This window comes from Penicillium manginii (genome assembly GCF_028828005.1).
Source record: "Penicillium manginii strain IBT 31320 chromosome Unknown utg000011l:1.0-1395921.0:1.0-1396616.0, whole genome shotgun sequence".
Lineage (NCBI taxonomy): Eukaryota > Fungi > Ascomycota > Eurotiomycetes > Eurotiales > Aspergillaceae > Penicillium > Penicillium manginii.
The window spans coordinates 706,514-729,397 of record NW_026643112.1 but is presented as its reverse complement, the minus strand read 5'-3'; the positions used below and the strand labels follow the sequence as shown (position 1 = coordinate 729,397).

The following is a 22,884-nucleotide window of genomic DNA, read 5'->3' as shown; positions in this document are numbered from 1 at the left end:
TGACTTCCGCGGCTTCTTCCTTCACTTTCAGCGTCACTCGGCGCTTGCTTTGCTGCCATAACGATGCCGTCACCTCAAAATATTCGCCGTCTGATTTTGACGGCGGCTGTCACCTCAATCACAATTGCAGGATCCCTATATGGGGCCGGAATCAAGACCACAGAGGAGATCGCCGAGGTGAGCCACGATCTACGCAATGGAAATTCTCCCAGTTTATCGGATGTGCCGCTGACCTTTGTTTCTTTGTTTCACAAATAGACCAAAAAGCAACGCCAGGAGGCTACCTTTGATGAACAAATGAAAGCTCTGAAGGGCATGCGATCCAACTTGACTGCCCGGAAAGGGCTAATCGAAACCCAAATTCGCGATCTGGAGGATAAGATCCAGAAGAAGAAAGAAATGAAGGCCTCCGACAATCAGAACCAACCAGGCGGGGGTCAATAAGTGTTCGGCATGTTGTCTTTCAAAAACCAAAGCCGGCCGATCTCGGATTCAGACCTTGAATCTCGAGTTGATTATCACCGAGGACTTGTGTGGCGCTCACTTCCCACCTGATGACATCTTGTCCCGGTACTTGACTGAAGAAACTCTCTTCGCTGCTGAATTATGAGTTGATATCCACCGCGGTATCTATGGTCCATTACTTTGTCTGGGAATGGATCTATATCTCGCCGACCTTACGCCAACCACAATTCGCATCTGGAATCAACGGTGTCTAGGATCACAGACTTTGGTTACGCCACTGTACGTCGTACTAAATGTATGGCTCTACCACGAAAGCCGTCTTCCTGTGGATTGGTATGTATTTGGGTCTTTCCGAGCTACAACCTCTGATTAGTCCACTGGGAGGTACTCCGGAACTTAGCTGACATGGCAGAGAACATCGTCAGATTCTATAATCATGTGTACATTAGTTGTAAATATAATACCACTTGAAATTGGACTAATATATCTCTGGATTTTGGAACCTTAGAACCTTGGAAGACCCCGAGTCGACAACATCAACTTGAAGTTGTTGAACCTCCTACTAGTAGCTACCTAGGTAGTAGGACTCTAGGGCTAGTACCATTGTCAGCAGTGCCAGTGGCCTTCGACTTCAAGTTGAACCTTGGAACTTGAACTTGAACTGAACAACCTTCTTGAACTTCCAATGTTCAATTTCAAGTTGGGAGCGCACAATATCCGGGTCTATTTCCAGTTCGTACCTAAGTGCTAGTATTCGTGTATATATATATATATATATTCTTCACTTCTTCCGAGGTTCAAGTTGCCCAGGTGTTTACTAGTATACTATCCATGGATTCAATTCGCCCAAGGCGTCCGCTTTAAGCTTCTAAATTGAGAGTTTCCAGAAGAGCATCCAGTTTTTCCATCAGAATTTCGTAGTTCATCGCGTCTTCCGAGAATTCATCTTCAACGACCGCACCATCTAAAGTCCGGATTTCACGGAACCCATCAGCTTTAACGGACTGATCAACCGGCCCGGAAACATCTAAAGCGTCGACACCGTCGGTCATATTGGAAATATCCTCTGCCTGGGCGTCCGTTGAAGGCACCTGATGCCCATTCAACATCTCGTCAAGGCCGGCATCGTCAAACCTTAACCGGAAACGCTCGTTCAGATAGAATCGAATGTCATCCAGCAATTCAATGGTATCAGTTTCCTGTCGCACTTGGATACGCGATGCGGATTCTTGTATGAGCTCTGCGAACTCGGCCGAATCAATGTGGGCTTCCAACCGGTAGGCAAGGTATCGACCGGCGAATTCTTCGAGTCGCTGGACTCGGGTTAACCAAGCAGCGCGCATGATTGCGTAAATGTCGATGTCATCCTCATCGACGTCGTCCCTAGTTTTCGCGGCTTCTTCTTGCGACAGGCCTCCGCTGCCCAGGGTGCTGATGACAACAGCTGCCTTGGTCTTGAGTTTCTCGATAAAAAGCATGTCGGCTGCAAATAGCACATCGACGGCGATATCGAGAGGAAAGTCAGCCCTTTCAGTATAGAGGAACGTAAGAATGATCTCTAATACTTCTGGCGAGCAATCGACGTCAATAATATGCAGGTTATCTTTGATATGGGCCTCGCGGAAAGACGAGGTGAACATGGCTTGGAAGAACTCCGAGCGGAGCAGCATCGCTCGGTGACATGGGAATAATGTGGAATTTTGCTGGCCGTCGCCTGTGCCAGCTTCCTCAGCTTCTTCGGGTAGTTCATCAGCGCGGAGAAGAACATCTGCAAATATGTGATTGTCATGATCCCATTTCACTTCGCCCGCCTTTGATGTCTCAACGACAATCTTATTGCCAAGCACATTCGTGCGGAACCAATTCTCTAATTGATCCCTGCCTTTGGATAGTTCCAAGGTTCTTCTCTGCCGAGCAAGTCGCCGATCTCCACTGTCGAGTATACTGTCCACCAGGCTTTCAATCTCGAGATATTTCGCAATTTTGTCGATCCCCGCAAAGACTTCCGTCTCGGTGAATCCAGTTCCAGGGCCAGCCCGCAGTTCTCGTGGAGCTTCGCCTAAATAAAGATACCTGATTGCCGCGCCAAATGCCTGGGGTGGAATGTGGCTGGGGATATTCCACGCTGTCGAATCGGGGGCGGCGGAGAGTTTACCCTTGAAGTAAGGGGAGCGAGCAGCAAGAATAAATTTATGCAGATGGATAGACTCTTCGTTTGCCGTTACCACGATATCGGTGGTGATGGGGGTGTCTCGAGTAAGGAGTGAGGCTATATGGGCAGCGAGGGGTTGCAAAGGATCGGTAGACTTGGAGTAGTCATATTCGAGCAGGAGATTGCGGATACGGTCGTTGAGGGCATTATAGAGGCATCTACAATGCAAGAAATATGTCTTCGTCAGCCCACGACGCTTACAAGAGACAACTTCAACCTTCCTCATCACCGGTGGGATATCCGGAGTCCATCCTGTGGGGTGTTGTAGTTACCTTTCACCTTGGAATGTATCTCGTTCACACAACGCTCCGGATTCTAGCAGCAGCCGTGCGACTTCATAATGCCCGCACAGACTGGCCTGTTTGGTGTAATTTCGGTTAACTGCATGATCGAGATGTGCGTTTGCCGCGGTTCCCAGCACCCACCAAAATCAAAGGTGTATAGTCGTAAAGGTCGCGGGCATTGACATTGACACCTTCGGTGATTTTTTCCTGGCAGACTTTCAGATCGCCTTTTCGGCAAGCACTGCAGAGGTCGCGGAATGGCTCACTGAGGTCCAATGGGTTGTCATCTTTGATGGTGCCTTCCTGGATCAATTTCTTCTCCTTGTGCAGGCTTAGCTCCAGCTGATCCTTGCGCAAAACCGTCGGCTCTTCCATTTCCATCTTCAAGAAGGCCTTTTGCAGGTAGCCGGTGTTTAATTGGGAGGAAAAGCGGCCACAAAGTCCGAAGTACAAAGTGGGATGATGAAATGCGGGTATCCGATCAGCTGGCAGCTTATCGATAAGCACAGTCATGTGACCATACACATGATCGGGCCGGTCTTCCGCGGCAGCCAATCAAATTAATTAAAGGTATAGAATTGTCCATGTTCAGTCAATGCATTAAATTGATGTGAATGATCATTTGACAGACAATTTGGAAATTCACAAGATAGCCAATTTATCAATTTCCAATACCTCCCTTGTGTCAACCACGACAATGGTTCCACTTGGCGAGGACTGTGTGGATGCTACGCCCTTGACGTGAGCGGGCTTACCGCCTGCCGGGAAAGGACAAGTTCCATGACGGTAGCCGTTGCTGAGCAACGGCCTCCACCTAAACAACCGACTAACGACCAGCGATCTTCTTCTATTCGAAGCATCGTCGCGTACCTTTTCTTTCTTCAATTTCCTCCACTAACCATACAGGGTCCCCGGTTCTTGCTCTTCTCTGGCTCATTGAGCATTCGACTTGTATCTCCTCCTCTTTTGTCTAAACTCGACATCCTTTGAATCAACCTCCTTGTCTGCTACATACATCTACAGCCATGGCGATTGCTTTGGCTGAGGCGGACAAGTATGAAATCTTGGAAAAGATTGGTACGCTTAACCCAGCCCTGGGCTCTCTCATCTGATTATATCCCACCTAACAAATATCTTCTATAGGTTGCGGTTCCTTTGGGATCATCCGCAAGGTGAAGCGGAAGACAGATGGATTCGTGAGTGCCTGTTGTCCGATTCGATCATGTAACTTCTGGACTAACCCTGTCCGACTGATAGATTCTATGCCGCAAAGAGATCAACTACATCAAGATGTCCCAAAAAGAACGAGAACAACTCACCGCCGAGTTCAACATCCTGAGCTCCCTCCGACACCCGAACATCGTCGCTTACTACCACCGCGAACACCTCAAGGCTAGCCAGGACTTGTATCTGTACATGGAATACTGCGGCGGTGGAGATCTGAGCATGGTCATCAAGAACCTTAAGAAGGTCAACAAATATGCGGAGGAGGAGTTCGTTTGGCGTATCCTATCCCAACTGGTGACCGCCCTTTTCCGCTGCCATTACGGCCACGACCCCGCCGAGGTTGGATCAAATATTCTGGGACAACAGGCCAAGGCATCCGGTCTGAAGGGAAAGCAGGGACAGGTTACCATTCTTCACCGAGACCTGAAGCCCGAGAACATCTTCCTTGGATGTGACAACACTGTCAAGCTGGGCGATTTTGGTCTTTCCAAGCAGATGCAGTCCCATGACTTTGCCTCCACATATGTCGGTACTCCCTTTTACATGTCCCCAGAGATTTGTGCCGCCGAGAAGTACACTCTTCGGTCAGATATCTGGGCCGTTGGATGTATCATGTATGAGCTCTGCGCAAAAGAGCCCCCCCTTCAACGCCAGAACCCACATCCAGCTGGTCCAGAAGATCCGCGAGGGCAAATTCGACGCTCTCCCTGATTGCTACTCCCCGGAGTTGAAGAATGTCATTGGAAGCTGCTTGCGAGTCAACCCCGACCACCGCCCCGACACTGCCGCGCTGATCAACCTCCCCATCATCCGTCTCATGCGGAAGGAGAAGGAGGTCGTAGATCTTGGTAAGATTCTCCGACGCCGCGAGGATGTTGCCGTTCAGAAGGTTCGCGAGATGGAGCAAACCCTCGCCAAAGCAGAGAAGGAGAAGCAACAACTGAAGACTGAGATCGAAAGCACCGTGCGACGAGAGTGGGAGGTGAAGGCACGTTTGGAGATCGACCGACAGGTTCAAAATGAATTGGATCGCCTCCGCAAACGATTCGAAAGCGAGGTCCAAGAGCGAGTTTCCATAGAAGTTGAAAAGGAAAAGCAGAAGCAAAAGAGTAACAGCAACTCTCGCGAAGAAGCCTTCCGCGCAAGCCTCCGTCGTTCAGGCTCTCGATCCTCTTCTCGGGCCAGCGGCCAAACCTCACGTTCATCCACGACCGATGATGCTGGTACACCCCCCAGCACCGACATCAGCCAACTTTCGCTGGGATCACCTACGTCCAACACCAAGAAGCAGAAACGAGAGACTCGCACTCCTTTATGTCGCTCAAAAACGACCGTGGTGGATTCTCCACAGGATGTTCAGATGGCCGAGCCTTCTCCCATCTCCATCGCTTCCCTTTCTTTGTCGCCACGCCGTACATCCGCGACTGCAGGTTCTCGAAACATCTTCGCTGAAGCCGAGCGCCAAAAGGCGAAATGGGAACCGACCCTAGCCTACTCGGATGACGAAGACGACACACCCGACCTCCCATCACCTACCCGTCCCAAGGTCAAGCCTGATCCATTCAAGGCTCACCCCCGACAGCTCCTCCGCCAGAACACAGCAACCCTCGTGCAAAAGCTCAACACTCAGCCACCTCTTTTCCCATCAAACGGATCCCGTCTCCCTCAATCAACATCAGTCTCCCCTACTCGCTCCGACGACCGCAGCAGCAGCATGAGTGACAGCCGCTCAAAGTCCCCCCATCGACGTCTCTCCAAGATACCATCTTCCGCCAATCTCGCCGCGGATGCCGGTTCTCCGACCCGTAAGACTGGCTCGAAGCAATCCCCATCCAAGCTCAACGCTGGTGGTGATGAGATGTACAAGGCTGTGATGCAGCGCAACATGGGTGGCCGTACCTTGGTTGAACTTGCCCAGGCTCGTGCTGGTGGCCGATCAATGGATGAGGTCAAGCGATGCGCTAGCGATTCTCGTACAACATCCAGCCTCAGGTGCTCTGAGCGCGAGCCTCCTGCGATTTGGGATCCTGAGCGCGATGAGATGCCCAGCCCCTTCCTAGCCCGAGGCAAGAAGATCATCCGCAACTTGAGATAAACGATCATCTTCTCACTCATCTTTCGGACTTGCCCGACTTTTTACAACCATATTTTGGCGCAGACTTTGATCTGTGTAACGGCGTCGAGGTCGACCGTGATTACCCCGAGGGAAGATCTCTGGTTTTTCCTTTCATTTTTCTCTTCTTGCGCATACCTATTTGTTATGTCACGGAGTTGGGCTTGGAGATTTTCTTTTTCACACTATCGCAACGATCTGTGTGATTTTCTTTTGCCTGCTTTCGCTGGCCCCCCTGACTCGACTGACTCTTTCTTTTCCTTTGTTTTTCTTTTGTCACGCTGTGATGCCCCCCCAAATCCTTTGCTTTTTAATCATTCCCGGAAGAGGAGTTTCGTGCACATTTTTGATTCCCCAGTTGTCCACTGGTGACGGCCTTTTTGCTTTTCTTACTTCTTCAAAATCAAGCCGCGCTTTTGGGCTTGCATGCGATGTCTACCTCCTTTGTGGGGTATGGGCATTGCCTCCGCTGATTTGCATTTCGCGGCGTATCTTCGATATGTTCCTCAATTTCTCGAATTCTGCCTTTCTTTTGAATACCTCTCCCACCGTCGCTTTCCTTTCTTTTTGATCGGTTCTTGGTGTTTGGGGTGTGGATATGGAAGGCGTCTCTAGGCTGGCATGCGCCTCCGTACTAAGTACATAAATTTCCAGAACACGGTTGTTCATTTCAAGTTTCTATCCAAATTATCTCCTTCAGTGCCCAATTGGTCGTAGTTCTTTTGTCACTTGCATTTTCAGCTTGCTTTGTCATCGCATGGTTACCAGGGCATCAGACCGACTATTGCACGAACAGAAAACTTCCTGTGACACACCAATTCAACCCCTCCATATTTCCCTCGAGCATATCTCATGTTCGTGATAAACTACCCAAATGACAAATTTAAAATCAAAAGTCTATCACCAAGAACCTCTGGTTTGTGTGGCCCCTGAATTTCTGCCCAATCCGAAGAATTGACCTCTCACCGATATTTCAGGACCCGTCAGAGGCAAAATGGAAACGCCTAGTCAAGACTACATATCTTGACCCCAATGGAGTCACGAGGACGTGGGAATCTGCTGAACGTGTGGTAAGTAGTTTTCTTCGATCTCACTTTTAGGGTGGCTCCTGACAACCTGGTACAGACAAGACCCGCCGGATCGCTAGTCGATGGCGTCGGCATCGTCGCTATTCTGGAAAAGCCATCTGGTCCGGAATTGCTTCTTCAAAAACAGTACCGCCCGCCGCTTAATCGCATCGTCATCGAGACGCCAGCGGGTATGGTTGACGCTGGCGAAACGATCCAACAATGTGCGGAGCGCGAGCTCAAAGAGGAGACCGGGTTTGTTGGCGTTGCGATGAAATCGAGCTTTATTATGTTCAATGGTTCGTCTGTCTTTTAGTTTCCATTTTCTGCTGCAAAATAATCGCGATATCGAATGTGGGAGTTTTGCTGACCAAACTGCGAGTAGATCCCGGGTTCTGCAATACTAATTTCAATCTCGTCCATGTCAAGGTTGATATGACTTTGCCCGAAAACCAGAACCCACAGCCTGATCTAGAGGAGGATGAGTTCATTGTGTCATTTACCTTACCGCTGGTAACTCTTTACGATGGCCTGCGGAAGCTCGAGGCTGAGGGGTATGCGATTGATTCGCGGATTGGTGCTATCGCGGAGGGTATTGAGATGGCTAAAAAGTTCAAATTTACCTAGTGCGTAATTTCTCGAGCTCCCGGAATTTCCGAAATTGTTTGAGCCTCGAATCAAGTTATAGATCTCGTGTTGTGGCAAATGAGCCTGTTTACGAAGAGCTATTATAGAATAGAATACTTTCACGAAAAGTTATCTTACCACCTGGGCAAAAGGAAAACCTCCATAATTATATGGTCACACGGCTTCCCAGGAGACATTATTCGTGAGAAGAAACACCGGATTTACTCCATAGGCTTCACAGAATCAATCGAATGAAGTTTCAAGACTTAAAGATAAGATCTTCGCTTTGTATAGTCTTTTTCCCGCTTCACAGGCGGCCTACCTACTGGACTACAATAAGTCCTAGTCCATTCTTTGCCAATATTTGCAAATTACCCCTGGAGGAAATTCTCATCCGTTGATTAGTCTTCCAGTTTGATACCTAGATACACACCTTTCTATCACCTCATAATTTTATTGAATCTCAGTGGAGAAAAATCAAAATGTCTGATAAAAAAAATAGCATACGCAATATGCGCATTTTCTTTTAATGTTGTCCGCAATTTGTCTGTGTTATGTACCTAGGTATATGCGTGGATTGATATTGAAACTAGATGGATCTATCTGGAAATACTGGTTGCCATGTATGCCACCGCTGATTTGTTGGCAGTGGAACTATTCATCACGTCCATGGGCGGCGTCCATTCTGGTTTGCTCCCTCCACGTCACGAAAGACGTTTAGTAGCAGCGTTTCTGCGAAGAGTCAGAAACATCCATGTACGAAATTATCATTCGGAAGGGATTGAACATACGCAGCAGACCTTGACATTGCCGGAAGAAGCACCACACTGGACCAAGCCCCTATGTAGATGTCAGGGCCTCATCAATTAATTGACAGCATTTCAACAATACTTACTTAGACGGGCATGTTGCTGAGCCGTGAACGAGCTATCAATGTATTAGATGTCTCCAAACTCACGCCTTGAGTGATTCAATCAATATACATACCTGGCAGGCTTCACCCTGCTGTCTAGCTTCAAGATTGCCAGGGGCAGCGAATGCGACGGCCAGGAGAGCGGCAAAGATGGAAATGACGCGCATATTGAGCAAGAGTCAAGTTTGAAAATTTGAATATATTTGATTGATTCCAAGGGTTGCAAATTCAAATTGATGATTGCGTGATGATGAGGATGAAGCAGAGAGAATATTTCCTCTTATTTATACGCTCACTCTCCGACTACGGCTTCGCCTCGAACGGGAAAAACACAGCGCGGTGTAACCTGGTGCAAGTTTCCTGTGCCTAGTAAGCAAGAGTTCAGCCGTGATGATTGTATATTCGGCGATCACTGCCCTAGGTAGAATCTTGGTATGAGGGATGATCTTGCATGACCTTTTCTACAAAGAGTTAGATGTTTGATTTCCGACTAGCAACCTTGAAATTTTTACATAACATCTGTCTACCTACTTGAGACCCAAGACTTTAACTGAGGCTTTTCCTTGTTAGTATTAGGCAGAAGCTCGGAGACCAACGGTAGTTCATACTCCCAGCCCATCAGAGGGCGGAGACATGCTCGGGCGTTGAGATCGACACCGTAGATCATCGCCCCGTGATTTCCCGTCCGGCCCCTTTGCAAGATGACCGCGTCGTCTATATGCATGCCACGTTTGATTTCTGCAGGACCGCTGGGCGCATTTGATTGAGCCTTTCGGCTTAAAAAAGACCTCGCCGGTACACTCCTTTGTTAGGTGTTGGACTATACAAAGATATTGCTTAGACAGTCGTGGCTCTGGAATTGGGTTGAATTGCATGCAAACACATTCTTTTCGCCTGGAGTCTACTCGCTCTGACAGTATCTTGCATTGTAAAAAGCTCAGCTCGCTGTATCAACTATAAGGCCACCCACTTCCTTCGCCTCCCAGTGTGTGATCTTCCTTGGCAATGTAGGCCAAGAGCAATGGATGAGACATCTGCGAGCATTCTATTTCCATATAGGCATGGTCAGTGTTGCACATAGTAGTAGTGGCAACTTGTGCAGAAGAAGAAGATAAATATGACAATCCCATTGTGTTCAAGCTTCCTACTTGAGGCTGGGAACAACTTGAACGTACTTGACTTAAATTGTTTACATTTCACACAACTACAAGTAGTATGTGATCTCCTCAACATTTGTGTTGCACGAAAGTACTCACGCAATAAGACCTTGGCGTAGAGTAAAATGGACAATTCAAATCACCACAATGATCTTATGGCATCTTTGACAGAGGGATGAGAAATGCAACAGATTTAATCACAAGATATGCTGCGTATGAAGCACTTTGCCTTCGTCACCACTCGTTTATGTACACAAAAAAAGAGGTGGACATAGATCTTATTTCGTTATGCCCTCTAAAAGTTCGACGACACTTCCGAAAAAGTACAGCAAAAGTGGTCCCTCGCCATGGTCCTTCTGAAAGACGCAAATTGAATATTCGGCATGGTTTCTAAAAGTCTCAGATTTAATTATATAGCTTAGAAACTTTTTTAGTATTTTATTATAGCTTTTATAGAATTTTGTCTAATTTATTTAGACTATGGGAGGAAAAGAAAGAAGTTAGAAAAGAAGAGAGAGGAAGAATTTGTTAGGAATGACTAAGCGGTGGGTCACTGCATCAATTCCCTATCAATTTCAATAGCACAAAATACGGCACACTCCGTGTCCGCTGTGGAATGATGAATGATAGCTTCTATACGAACACCGTGAACATATGAATGGTTTACAGCGTGAGAATGAGGAGGACCTATCCGGGTAAATGGTGATATTTGGTTTGGCTTGTCTCGGGGAGCTGCTTAGTGCCGGAAATGCTCCGAATCGGGACTACCAGATCCGCCAGATCCATTTTCGATCGGCATTGTTACACCCCACTTGAATCAGCCCCCCCCCCCATCCCCTGCAGCCAATGCGAACCAGTGTTCCATGTCTGATTGAATCATGATCCTGATGGCGTTTTGGATGACGAACAGATGCCTGAATAGCAGCAGGGGTCGATCACTGTAGTCGAATATTAATCGGTAGAGCCACTCAGGCGAAAGAGGTACTCCGTATGTACACAGCCTTACCGGTGGGTATTCAATAATGTGAATTCGCTTACCGCAAAGTCCAGAGTACTCCGTAGTTCTTCTCAAAAAAGAGTTGATCGCCATCTCGATCTCGGAAACTATACCCTGATTATGAAGAAAACATGATAGGATACCAATGAAGAAATTTGTTCAAGCCCAGGGCTCCACCATCAGCGCCAGCCCGCTTTGGCCTTTGGTTTCTTTGGTATTGGATCGGTTTTGTGGCGCGCCTTTGCGGGTAGACAGTATGACTTCCATGCGTTCGGACTAGTATAAGATACGAGCAGAGAACGAGATGAGTTGTTAAATCACTAGTGCAAGATCGTGGGTATTTGTGGCGTTCATCACAATCATTTGCCGGGTGGTTCAAATAGGAGGTGTTCGCCCCCATGCGTAAAATATCAAGCAAACCCTTGTTAAAGAAGTACCAAGCAAAGTTGAGCTCCAAAGATGTTTCGCAATGCCTTGAAGTCACTCGTGGTCGCGCTGGCGTTCGGCGCTGCCAGCGTGTCGGCGCAGCAATCCTCCACTTCGCTTGTGAGCCGTCGCATCACGGAGTATTTGATGCCAGTTGCAACTGAGACGCACGAATTCGCCCGCGTGCCGAACACGAATTTCGTGCTGTTGACCCAGATGTCTGACAGCCAGTTGATCAAGATCGAGCTCGACGCAACCACCGAGGAACCCATTGCCTTCCAGGCATTCCCCATGGGCAAAGACAACTCTTCCATGCTTCACGGCGTGTGGCCATCGACTGTGCACCCCGGAAAGATGTGGCTGTCGCTGCAGGCCGACAACAAGCTCATTCTCGTCGACCCGGGTCACGACCTCGCGACTAAGCCGACCATCATCCAAACGATTGATATCCCTGTTCCTGGAAATGGCCCTCACTGTGTTTTTGAAATTGGCAACCGTGTCTGGGCTGGTCTTAAGGTCGCGTCCGAGCAGACTGGCAAGTACTATGTCTTCTCTGCCGATATCTCCAACTCCACCAACCACCACCTCTACCCATGCCTCAACAGCCCCGTGTTCATCAAGGAGGAGCCTACCACCGGCCTGATCTACGTTACCCAGGACACCGACTCGTCTATCATGCGCATCAACGCCACCAGCGGTGCGACCAAGCAGATGCACATTCCCCCAAGCGTCGGTAACAACGCCGTCGGAATGATCTCTGGCTCCGGTGCCATGAGTGGTGTTTGGTTCACTCTTGCCGGTAATGCCACTGGCGGTACCGGAACCTTTGGCCACATCGGAGCCAATGGCAAGTTCCAATTCTTCAAGCTCAAGCACCCGTTGCTCGGCGTCAATGCTGGTTTGCTGCACATTGCCGACGCATCGACTGACGCCGACGGCCCAGCCCTGTGGCTCCTGTCGACATCGCTGCTGAGCACCAACTCCCCCGATGCTTTGATCCGCGTTACTTTTGACGCCGGTATCAAATCTGTTGCTGGCGAAGAGTACATCTCTATGCCTACACAGAACGCCATGGTGCACCGTGTTCTTCCCCTGGACAAGACTGTTTTGGTCTCCGAGCTTCACACTTTCACACTCGCCCAACTCACCTACAACAACACCATCGCCGGTCAGTGGCTGCCCGCTGAGGCTGTGACCAACAACACCATCTACACCCAAGCTGGTTAAAAAGCCCTTGAGGCACCTTGTCGAGAGAAACCCATGGATAGAGTACATACTTAAGACGACTTGCATCGTACATATACCGCTTAGAGAATAATCTAATCAAATAATCCCCTTGTATTTGAAGTATTTGCATTCACATCACGCTATACCTGGGGAAATTATTTCCCCATGATCCATAGCTCTTATTGGTAGTTGTCAGTGTTGAAACTATGCTTATCCATGGATGTGGTGGCTGACGCCTCGGGACTTTAGGGCCGTACTATGTACGCACCCTCTCCTCTCTCCCCTCCCCCATCACCACCGCTACCAGTATAAAACAAATGGAGACAGATCGGGCCGTTGAGTTAAAGTTAAAGATATTTTGATCATATCCAAAGCCAAAGCCAATTTTTGTATGGTTCGGTCCGCATTTCTAGGTTCGATCCCGGGCCCCACTTGTATACGGGATGGCATCTAAGATCCCCAACTAGGAGGGGAAGATAGATTCAAGATCATAGAAAAAATCGTGTTATTTTTTGGCAACCACTCGATTCTCATCTCATTTGAGGCCAATTCAACCACCTATTATCCGTTCACACTCACTGTGTCCGAGTGTTTTTTCCGGATTGAGACTGCCGAAGTAATAGATGATGGCACGTGACAAAGTCGCGAGCTCTGAAGAACTGCTGAGGTCCTTGGATTTTGGAAGCATTGAGCATCTTATCTTACAAAGGGCATATTTCTAATCAACAAACCAAACGGCCGTCCACATTGGTGATGCAAATATCTCAAAATGACAAGCAAATCAGTCCAAGTGTTATCTTTGAATTCCTCAAGGCTATGGATTGGTCTCAGCGTACTGAGATTAATCGCAGTTCGAACGTAGACAGCATCGGTTCGAATACGACACTTGCACCGTAAAGTAGTGACGTGCGCAATTGAACAGTCCTTACAAGAGGACCCGTAAGCGGCACTGCTTTGTGTTAAAATGGTACTAATTCCTTCTATACGTTTAATCTTACCCGCTACACTAGGTGAATTTTAGTACGGGAGTCTTGCTCTAAATATGAAGACTTTCAGTTATCGGTTGTCTTACCACGATGTGTCCATTGTTATTTCCAATGCAACCGTTCAGATCTAGCCAAGTATCCATATATTCACCTGAATTCCGACGGCAGCTTGCATGAAGAGACGTATCAACGAGCTTAAGATCGTTACAGCTATCGACGAAGCCACCCTGGGAAATAGAGAGGGCGAAGATGCAGTGTATTAGCATGAATAAAAAGCGAATGATAATCATGATGAGAGCGATGGACCCGGAGACCTGGAATTAGAATATGGACTTGCGAAGAGCTAGTCCTCATACCTAGGTAGCTATACGTAACATATTTCCTATGCAATGTGGGGCTTTCCTATTCTAGGTGCCGTCGCTTTAATGAGGGCGCTCAGAATCAGACTCACTGAGTAGATCTCAGTCTGGGCTCAGACTCACTGAGCAGCTCAGAGCAGATTACGTGGTTAATTAGTAAGGCCCTGAGCATCTCTGAGTGATCATGATTGCTCTGTGATTACTCAGAGACTGATCCGAGGCCTTTATTGAACACCCAGCTTATACCCGGCCTGAACCAAAATTAGCACTCAGCCCTATAACAGTGCTTCAACAGAATTTCTTTAATGGTCTGCTAAGCTTCAGCTTCTTAAGGTATTTTTTCTAGTCCTAGCTCAACTAACCTAGAATAGATTAAAAGAGTGATATAATAATAATAAAAATTTTAATTAAAAGCAAAGACTTATCTTTGTTATATAGTGCTATAGGAATAGTCTCTCTTTACTTATTCTATCTACGGCTCCCTCTTTATCGAATCTTAAGTATAAATCAAAGCTAAATTATTCTCTACTCTTTGTTTCTATATTCCATTTTTTTTATTCACTCTTTAATCTATAGTATTGTATTCTATTTATCGTACTGCTATAATTATTTTCTTATCTTAGCTATAGAACTTAAGCTATTCTTTGCTTAATAAAAGGGTCCTGCTAAAAAATAAACCGAAAAAAAAACGGCTATATATTTAGAACTCACGTCCATAAGAATTCCACTTGTAATAAGGATAAGAGGATATCTAAAACTAAGAAGAAATATTATAGCGCTATTAGACGGTGGAGAAAGTGAGTTTTTATAGGCAAGTTTATCGAGTCAAGGGCAACAGTATTGGCTCGGGTAAGTACTACGGTCGCACTTCAGTGCTAAATTAGGAAGAAGCGAAATTGCCCTTTAACGTGGGGTCTGTTGATATTTTCAAGATCCACAAGAGTACGCCAAAGGTTGCATAGGGGGGCTGAAAATCGCACTTAACTCTCTAAGTGGCTTGAAAAAGGGACGATCAGGAACAGCCCCCAATCTTGGCACGATGCGATCCTCGCTTGCTTGCACTTATCGCAGGTCTTTTCTAGAAAGGGGAAAGCTCAGTGGGCAGTTGAACTGGGGATAGCCCCTTTTTTAAGGAATTGAATAGAGCTACAATAGTGTACATGATCGTTGTATATATGGCTTTGAAGAATCTATAAAGAGCAGCATTTCTCTGGTCGGATCATATCCTCAGCAACAAGCAAACGAAAGCCATCTTCAGACTTCTTCAAGTTATACTAGTACTAGGAGTATACTAAGAAATTTTGAACCATACAGCATGAAGTACCATCTCTTGTGCTCCTTGCTTGGTAAGTTGCTCTGAGATCTTGCTTTCCTTCTAGTTCCCAGGTGATTCCCTTGCTGATATACAGACCAGCCGCTGGAACATTGGCGCTTCCAGGCAACATTGTTGCTCGATCTGCCACTGCATCCATCTCGCCAAGTGCACCTGCAACTACCGCTCAGACTACTACTGCTGAGACTACCACTACCACTGCCGAAACTTCCACCACGACTACAGAATCACAAGCCGAGGCCACCAATGTGGCAATCTGTGAGCACAACGGCATGACCAGAGAAAATTGGATAAAGTATGATTTGGACAAGTGGACAAGTTTCTTGTGAGTATAATTCAATTTTGGATGAGATATCAATGACACCCCGTGACCTTCTCTGACTCTGCTTAGCGCGACATACTTCCCTCAAAATGTTTACAACCACGACAAGGAAGAATTCCCTAATGACGTCTTCTCGGACTACATGATCTATCAAGCTGCTTGGGGCAACGAACACTGCACTGTTGGTGATCCAACATGTGATATCAATGTTGGCGACGTCAGCGCTTGCAAGAGTTTCACAGGAGATTCAACCATGCCTAATATATACTTCATTCTTGGAGCAATTAAAAACTTCTGGGAATGGTCGACTGCAGTCTCTAACAGCGTCAGAGTACTGGGTGCCAGCTGGCAAGGTCGCGCGAATGATGTTGTCAACACTTTCACTGAGCATGATGTGTCAACCGATAGCCAAAGTGCTGGTATGGCTCTGGCTGGCAATGTCTTGACCATGCTCACCCCTATGACTATTATGTGTGAAGCATGTAGTGCGACGTCTTCTCTGTATGGTGCTGCATCAGGTGCCCAGGCAATCCATGACGCCGCTCAGCAGAGTGCGCCCGAAATGTGAGATAACTTTTTTGCTTTCAGTTCACCGAGAAGAAACTGACCTTCTTTTACTAGTCTCCAAAATGAGTTTGACAACATTGCTACCATTGAACGGGCCATCTACAACGTGACAGATGCTATTTCAAAGGTCATCAACAAAATTGCTGTGGACGCTATCAACACAGTTCCCGATAACTCTCAAGAACTCAACAAATGGCATGAGCACCTTGGCAGTGCCCCCCCCAGATTTTCATGAACGGTTCCTTTGCGGATCCTTTCTCTGCGGATGATTTTAAGGCCAGCGGGGATGTTTTCATCAAGGGAATTGCTTCTTCTGCCATTAACCTTGCTTGGCAAGCCGAGGGTGTCTTCATTGTCACCGCCAAGAACATCAATGGAAGCCCTGCCAAAGATATCAAGCTTGAGCAATCCGACGATGCTAGCCGCGTTTGCGATGGTGATCTTTGCTATTTCTTTGTCAAGTCCCAGGGTCTGACTGCACTTTCAAATGATGACTGGAGCAGCCCTAAGGGTGTTGATCAATTCGACCAGTTCTCCGTTGATCCTCTCGAGTTCGCCAAGAGCGCTGCCTGGTTCCAGCAAGAATTTGGCATCAATGACGACGGTAGCAAGACGTATTGTGGCACTGTCGATACTTCTTTCCTTGCCGGTGCCCTGTTCAGCGGTGGTGAGCAGGTTTCTAAGTATGTCGTCAACCTTCCCGTGATCAGCTATGACGATGATGTACCGCCTTATGGCCTTAGTTGGGAGTTCTATGGAAGAGGTGGAAGCCCGACTGACGAGGAACACTTCCTGAACGTTCTTGGTCACTATTTCAACGGCATTCGCGGTGATATGCCCTCCTCTTACTCTAAGATGTGGGACGCCTAGATTTATCCATAAAGCCCGTGTCCTAGAGCCCGAGTTGCTCTAGACTTACCCTGATTGTGTGTCTCTAATAGCGATATTATGATATTGTGTTCCTCCTTTTCGCTTCGATACTTGCCTATAGTTTTATCACCTACTATGCACATCTCCACAATTTTCAAAGCAGAAAATGCAAAGCAGAAAATGTGAAGTACATTGGAGGCGCTTTTTCTATTGAGTCTATGCCCCAGTTACCGCAGATTTCTTCAACGCACGCTGATTATACATCGAATTTTCGAGGTGAATAATGATCTCTTTGATCAAGCCGGTGCTAAAAAGTTTGATCCTGTATGTGGCTTAAAATCATCTGCTCTGTTCTCAACTTTTCCCGTGATTCTAGCCAGTTGGTAAACATCGGATATAGCGGGGTTTTCCAGATTACTTGCTCTATTCAAGGAACGACTTGTTTTTCACTCCTCAATTTTACAAAATCAGCCCGTCGGTAGCCTCTCCGAGTGGAGGAACCTCGTGGGTATGATCCAGATTTGTTGTTTCGCAAGTTCTGTTCATTACTGGCTTCACGACCCGTCCGAAAATCCATTTTGAGGATCGAATGTGCTATCTTGTTGCTGGCTAAGATCTGAAATAGAAATTAACAATGCAGAAAAGAAGTTCCAGGTGAAAGAGAGTAAATTATTGCTGGTCAGAGCTATCTAGCCTTCCTTTTATAGTTCTTGTTTGACAGCAAGCGGATTGACCCCCACAACTGGAACAATCAGATGTCGTATTTGTGATTCTTTTGATTCCCAGGCGCTCCAGAAATTCTGTTAATGACTCTCAACACCCTAATCTAGATAAAATATAATGGAGAGAATTATATTTTCTGATAGCTCTGTGATCTCAATAAGATATCCAGTATTTATAACTCGAGACGCTAAGAGTAAACGCCCGTATTGAGTATAGCTTCTGAAGTATAGCTTTTTCGTGGCCCCTTAATATATTTGCGAGACTTATTATATTTTCTTCGCTCTTAGGATCTGTGATAGGTAGGGGAGTTAATAATCGAAATCTAAGCTCCTAGGATTAGTAAAGCGTTATAGGCTTATTGCCTGCTTATTAGCCGCTGTAAGAAATCTCGCTCTCTCTTCGATCGGGAGTTATAGGATTAATTTTCCTATAAGATTATGTTAGTTAGTAGTATTTAGCCTTAAGGAGGCTATTGAAGTGCTATAAGCTATTTCTTTTTTGAAGATCGAATATATACCTAGGTATAGATCTAATTAGAAGTTATAGAAAATTAGCTTTCTAGCTCTCTAGCCTTTGACCTCTATAGAAAGTAGTATATAAAGCAAACTTAGAGAATTATTCCTAAGAGTATAAAGTCACTAGATAGGTATCCATTAGCTATTGAGGTGAACAACTCTGGGTGTTTGCTCCTAGGAGCTAATATTCCTACACAAGTTTGCAGCTATTTATGTTTTTTGATGGCCTTATTTAAGACATTCTAAAAATAGCGAGGGACTTTTGTGAGGGGTAGCGTGCTACGTTTTATTAGGGTGCTCGAATCGGACAGCCGGCTTTCATATGAGCAATGCTCGGAGAGCAAAAGCGGCGCTCACTGAGCACTAAAACAGAAGGGGAAAGCCAAGACTTTGCATGGGAAATCTGTTACCTAGGTGTTTATACCGTCGGTATTTTGTTGCATTCGAGTAGCATCATCCGACACTGTATCACCATATCAAAGAAAGAAGCCGAAAAGAAAAAACGGCACGTTCTTCAAACTCTCGGAGAGTTATTATGAAATACTTTTCTACTATCTATTTCATCAATAGGACAGCAGTGATACAAGCTATCGTACACGTCCTATACTAGCCTCGCCAATATCTCCGCCCACATTAGAAGGTGCTCACTTCATTATGGGGGCTGTTACACAGAGTCAGAACAATCATTTCAGACTTCTCCTTTGAAAACTAACCGCTACGATATTCTACGACCCGTCTCACTCGAGCCGATCATACTATGTAACTTAAAGTGAGTGCCGGACCGACAACAAGACTTGGACTTAGCTCTGCTCACCCAGGAGGAGGACGTGGTATTTCGAAATCTCCTTCATTCTAGAAACCTTTGTAGCCTTTTCTCAATTTCCATACTCAGCAAAATTGATCATGAAAATGGTAGAGACATATCCACCAAGCTACTACGAGTTATGCTGGGTTGTGGGACTGTCCCCCTATCAATAAAACCGTATTAAAGGAGAATCAATATTTTACATTCATATCTCATTATTATTAAAAATTATAGATCTATCATAATAGTAATATAGATTAATCCCATCTAATCAACGCCAAACCGCGAACTAACACTCGATGTCGGACTCGAGACATTGCGAAATTGATAAGACTCATGACCTTTGGCCTGAATGACCGACCTCAACCCATGGCCAAAGTTAACAACGCACTGAATGGCACAAACGACACTCAACAACGACAAAACGACTGCCGTTATCGAAAAAAGCAGCATTTTGTCTTTACCCGCTGTGTGAGCCAGGAGTCCGTGCCCGTAAAGGGTGATAATTCGACTCAGGAAATAGGCGATGAGTGCGACGTAGCAGATCTGGAACGCTTGTTAGTGAATCAGATGTCGTCTTATGGAATAATGATCGTGCGGTACTTACGATTATTCCAATCATTGCCCACTTCCACTCCTTCCGGACGAACCAAATGCTGAGAATCATGGCGAAGAATACAACCGGGATCAAGGCCATGGTCAGTGAATACTCCGGCTCCTCGAAGTGGACGTCGATAAGGTTATACTGGATGATAAAGCCAACAGAGAAAAAGAAATTGAGCTTCGTCAAAACGAGAAAGACCTGGAAAGGAATCAGCAAAAGTTATAATGATTGAAATAGGGCATCAGAGAGAAATAATAAAAAAAAGTGCTCACCTCGTACGCAAGATATCTGATCTTGATACTCGTATCACCATGAATTCGGCGATAAATAGCCCACTTATACTCCTTATGCACCTGATACGCAAAGAACCACGTCGGCAAGATGCAAATACCCAAAATGAGATTCACCGCTAATTCGGCAGGTTGGACATAGGCCCACCAATCCATCTCCCTGTGTACCAGGGGCTCATAGTACATGTCGTACTGTTGAGGCAGGCGGATGGAAATCTCTAGCAGTTCGCGGTACTGCATCGCCGCGAATGCAAGAATGAGACAGCTGCTGATGCATATCGCTAGAAGTTGGATATTATTCTTAAAGTAGATTGCATCGACGGCCAAGACACCTGTGTAAAAGCAGGCGAAGATGACGATAGCAATGTCTATCGGTACCGTGTAGGAGACCGTGACTTGCAGGACTATGGGTGTGACCCAGTTCTGCCATTGTGTGAGGATGTAACTGGATTGAATGGGTTAGTCGATTAGAAAACTGTCTCATTCTCATTTTGCGGGGAGTGGAATGGTTCTGGATTTTGTCTCCATAGATAATACATGGAGAGAAGGAGATGACCCTGTGGAGGTATGGGCTGACTTACATTTCCAATGCCAGGATCACCAGAGCCTGTACGGCCATGACCCCTGCAAAACCCCATTCATTTCCCGAAAATCGCTTTGACATTTTGACCGATGTGAACAATAAATGAGTGTTAAAAGGGTACTTCACTCGTTAACCGTTAAAAACGTTGGCGATATGAAGAGCCCGAGAAAAAAAAAGTATTCCCCACGTCAGGGCAATCCTGCTTTCCAGAAGACTTAACATTCTTTCAAGTAAGTCCCAAACTTCGACCTCACAGCCGAGGTGAAACATTTTCACTAAATTGACGGTAGCTCCACATAACTCTATCTCCAAAAGGAAAAATGGTCGGTGGTCAATACTGTTTCCAGCAAGTTGCGGTTTCAACCGGCACCATTCAACGACCGCGGACCCTGACCGATTCCCCACTTAGGGGCTTTTTTCAGCTTTACCACAAAATTGATCCTCAGACTTTTCCTTGGCTCTCGAATATTTTAAGGGTCTTTTGGGGCGCAGGCAGCCACATCGAGGAAGATCCAAGATTGAAGGTTTTTGAGGTAACTTTGCCCCTGTTGCATAAATCCGGTTCATGACGTAGAACTGAATGCTCTCGTACCTAGGTATCGAATACGGCGTACACCGAGGTCATGCTGGCAGTATACTAGTTAGTAGTTATAGTAGTGGTACCCAGTAGGTATCAACATAGGACATGGGCTATGGGATAAATACTAGCCTTGCATTGGATGATATCTACAAGGACTTGGAGGAAAGTACTTACTGGTAGATACTACTAGTAGTAGTCTGTGGCCAATCTCTTGTCCCAAATGATAAGTAAATACTCAAGATTGAAAGCACTTTTCGAATTGGAATTGGAAATATTCGGCATGAAGACTCGGATATAACGGAATGCCTGCTCAATAGCGTGATTGATTGACAGCGCACTTAGTACCGTATCTAAGGTGTATTCAAGGCAGCTCAAGTTGAGCTTCGAGATTGATACTCAGTAGTAACCAGAAATTGCTGTCTTCAGGGTAAACTCTTGCTCAGCCTTACGTGGGGTGGTATTAACGGGATGAAGATCGTCGACGTCTTCAATCCGGCAAAGCGGCACTGAATGTGGAGCTGCAGACAGCAGACTATTTGCATACTAGACGTTATTATTACATTTCAATAGTGGCTGTGCCAGTCTAAGCGTCTTCGTCCGAGACTTCTTCAATCTGAACAGTCCGCATCTCGCGATTGAAGCGAGCCTCTTCTTCCTCCAATGACCTTTGCTCATCTGTAGATGGCTGTTCGGTCCGTGAAGCTCCCACATTCGCCTTATACCCCGCCTTTTCTAATTTGTCCATTTCCTCCGGCTCAAGCAGCTTCCCTTGACCCTTGATGGAATCTTGCTTCATTCGAACAGCCGCGGGGATGAACTTATTCACAGCCTCCTGCCGTAGATTCCGAATCTCAGGCTTGGCTTCGTAGACCGACTTAGACTCAACAACCGCAACAGGCTTAGAAGGCAGCGCGTGTGGTCCCCGACGCTCCGAGCCTTCGTTCTGCGCACCGCCACCACGTTTTCTCTGCGGGCGCGGAATCGGAGGAGGTGTATCCCGGGGCATTGGTATCCTGCGCACCTCCTCATCCGTCTCACTACTATCACTCTCCTGGTATCGCGCAAATTGTGAATCGCGCCTCCGTTTCCCGAGAACTGCGTCGCCACCGTCCCTGTCCCTGTCCTGCCTGTGATGTTGGCCACCATCTCCGCTGTGGAACTTGGGTGCCTTGTCGCCGAGAGCTTCGCGAGCTTTCAAAACGGCCCGATGATCTTTCTCGAGCGCTTCGAGGAGCTCCTTGTCACGGGGTCGTAATTTTTGACCCGATTCTTCCATGGATTTGAAGTCATTGATCTGTCGCTGGATTCGTTCGGGATTGCGCCGAGCAAGTTTTTCATTGCGGCGAGCCAGCGCCTCCGCTTTGCCTTTCTTCAGAGTCTTCTGCTTATCCTGCTTCCGCTGCGCGGCGGCAGGGTTGACTGACCTTTCCTTGTCCTTGGCCATGATGATAATGAATCCCGATCGAGGGTAGTAGTCGTGGTAGTGGAGGTAGTGGGCAGTCTCGTGATGAGTCGCAGATCGGGTTTAGAACCGGGGAGGAAAGAGCCGCGAATTGTCGAATCAAAGTCGATGGCGTCGTCAGCCTCGTCCAAACGCCTTGGAAAAAAGTGTTGGGGCTAGGGATCTGGGCG

General features: G+C 46.8%; 9 protein-coding genes across 9 annotated transcripts; 6 read left to right on the top strand and 3 right to left on the bottom strand.

The window, feature by feature from the left end:
• Positions 1-63: 63 nt before the first annotated feature.
• On the top strand, positions 64-444 carry N7533_013551 (uncharacterized protein; the record flags this gene model as incomplete). The annotated part of the gene is made up of 2 exons (XM_057110201.1): positions 64-177; positions 259-444. 2 exons carry the CDS (start codon positions 64-66, stop codon positions 442-444), a joined length of 300 nt encoding a protein of 99 aa, XP_056952903.1.
• An 881-nt stretch (positions 445-1,325) lies between these two features.
• Positions 1,326-3,342, bottom strand: N7533_013550 (ankyrin repeat and BTB/POZ domain protein; the record flags this gene model as incomplete). Its single annotated transcript, XM_057110200.1, has 3 exons — positions 1,326-2,835; positions 2,950-3,035; positions 3,103-3,342. 3 exons carry the CDS (start codon positions 3,340-3,342, stop codon positions 1,326-1,328), a joined length of 1,836 nt encoding a protein of 611 aa, XP_056952902.1.
• Positions 3,343-3,986: 644 nt separating this feature from the next.
• Positions 3,987-6,283, top strand: nimA (serine/threonine protein kinase nimA; the record flags this gene model as incomplete). The annotated part of the gene is made up of 4 exons (XM_057110199.1): positions 3,987-4,038; positions 4,105-4,157; positions 4,219-4,772; positions 4,825-6,283. 4 exons carry the CDS (start codon positions 3,987-3,989, stop codon positions 6,281-6,283), a joined length of 2,118 nt encoding a protein of 705 aa, XP_056952901.1.
• An 892-nt stretch (positions 6,284-7,175) lies between these two features.
• On the top strand, positions 7,176-7,995 carry N7533_013548 (ADP-ribose diphosphatase; the record flags this gene model as incomplete). The annotated part of the gene is made up of 4 exons (XM_057110198.1): positions 7,176-7,217; positions 7,279-7,371; positions 7,427-7,667; positions 7,754-7,995. The coding sequence occupies 4 exons, from the start codon at positions 7,176-7,178 to the stop codon at positions 7,993-7,995; spliced, it is 618 nt and encodes a 205-aa protein (XP_056952900.1).
• A 3,526-nt stretch (positions 7,996-11,521) lies between these two features.
• On the top strand, positions 11,522-12,715 carry N7533_013547 (uncharacterized protein; the record flags this gene model as incomplete). The annotated part of the gene is made up of 1 exon (XM_057110197.1): positions 11,522-12,715. The coding sequence occupies one exon, from the start codon at positions 11,522-11,524 to the stop codon at positions 12,713-12,715; it is 1,194 nt and encodes a 397-aa protein (XP_056952899.1).
• Positions 12,716-15,375: 2,660 nt separating this feature from the next.
• N7533_013546 (uncharacterized protein) lies at positions 15,376-16,283 on the top strand (the record flags this gene model as incomplete). The annotated part of the gene is made up of 3 exons (XM_057110196.1): positions 15,376-15,406; positions 15,475-15,718; positions 15,785-16,283. 3 exons carry the CDS (start codon positions 15,376-15,378, stop codon positions 16,281-16,283), a joined length of 774 nt encoding a protein of 257 aa, XP_056952898.1.
• A 230-nt stretch (positions 16,284-16,513) lies between these two features.
• Positions 16,514-17,152, top strand: N7533_013545 (uncharacterized protein; the record flags this gene model as incomplete). Its single annotated transcript, XM_057110195.1, has 1 exon — positions 16,514-17,152. One exon carries the CDS (start codon positions 16,514-16,516, stop codon positions 17,150-17,152), a length of 639 nt encoding a protein of 212 aa, XP_056952897.1.
• Positions 17,153-19,462: 2,310 nt separating this feature from the next.
• N7533_013544 (uncharacterized protein) lies at positions 19,463-20,753 on the bottom strand (the record flags this gene model as incomplete). Its single annotated transcript, XM_057110194.1, has 4 exons — positions 19,463-19,741; positions 19,803-19,997; positions 20,072-20,534; positions 20,671-20,753. 4 exons carry the CDS (start codon positions 20,751-20,753, stop codon positions 19,463-19,465), a joined length of 1,020 nt encoding a protein of 339 aa, XP_056952896.1.
• Positions 20,754-21,835: 1,082 nt separating this feature from the next.
• N7533_013543 (WW domain binding protein 11) lies at positions 21,836-22,696 on the bottom strand (the record flags this gene model as incomplete). Its single annotated transcript, XM_057110193.1, has 1 exon — positions 21,836-22,696. One exon carries the CDS (start codon positions 22,694-22,696, stop codon positions 21,836-21,838), a length of 861 nt encoding a protein of 286 aa, XP_056952895.1.
• Positions 22,697-22,884: the final 188 nt, after the last annotated feature.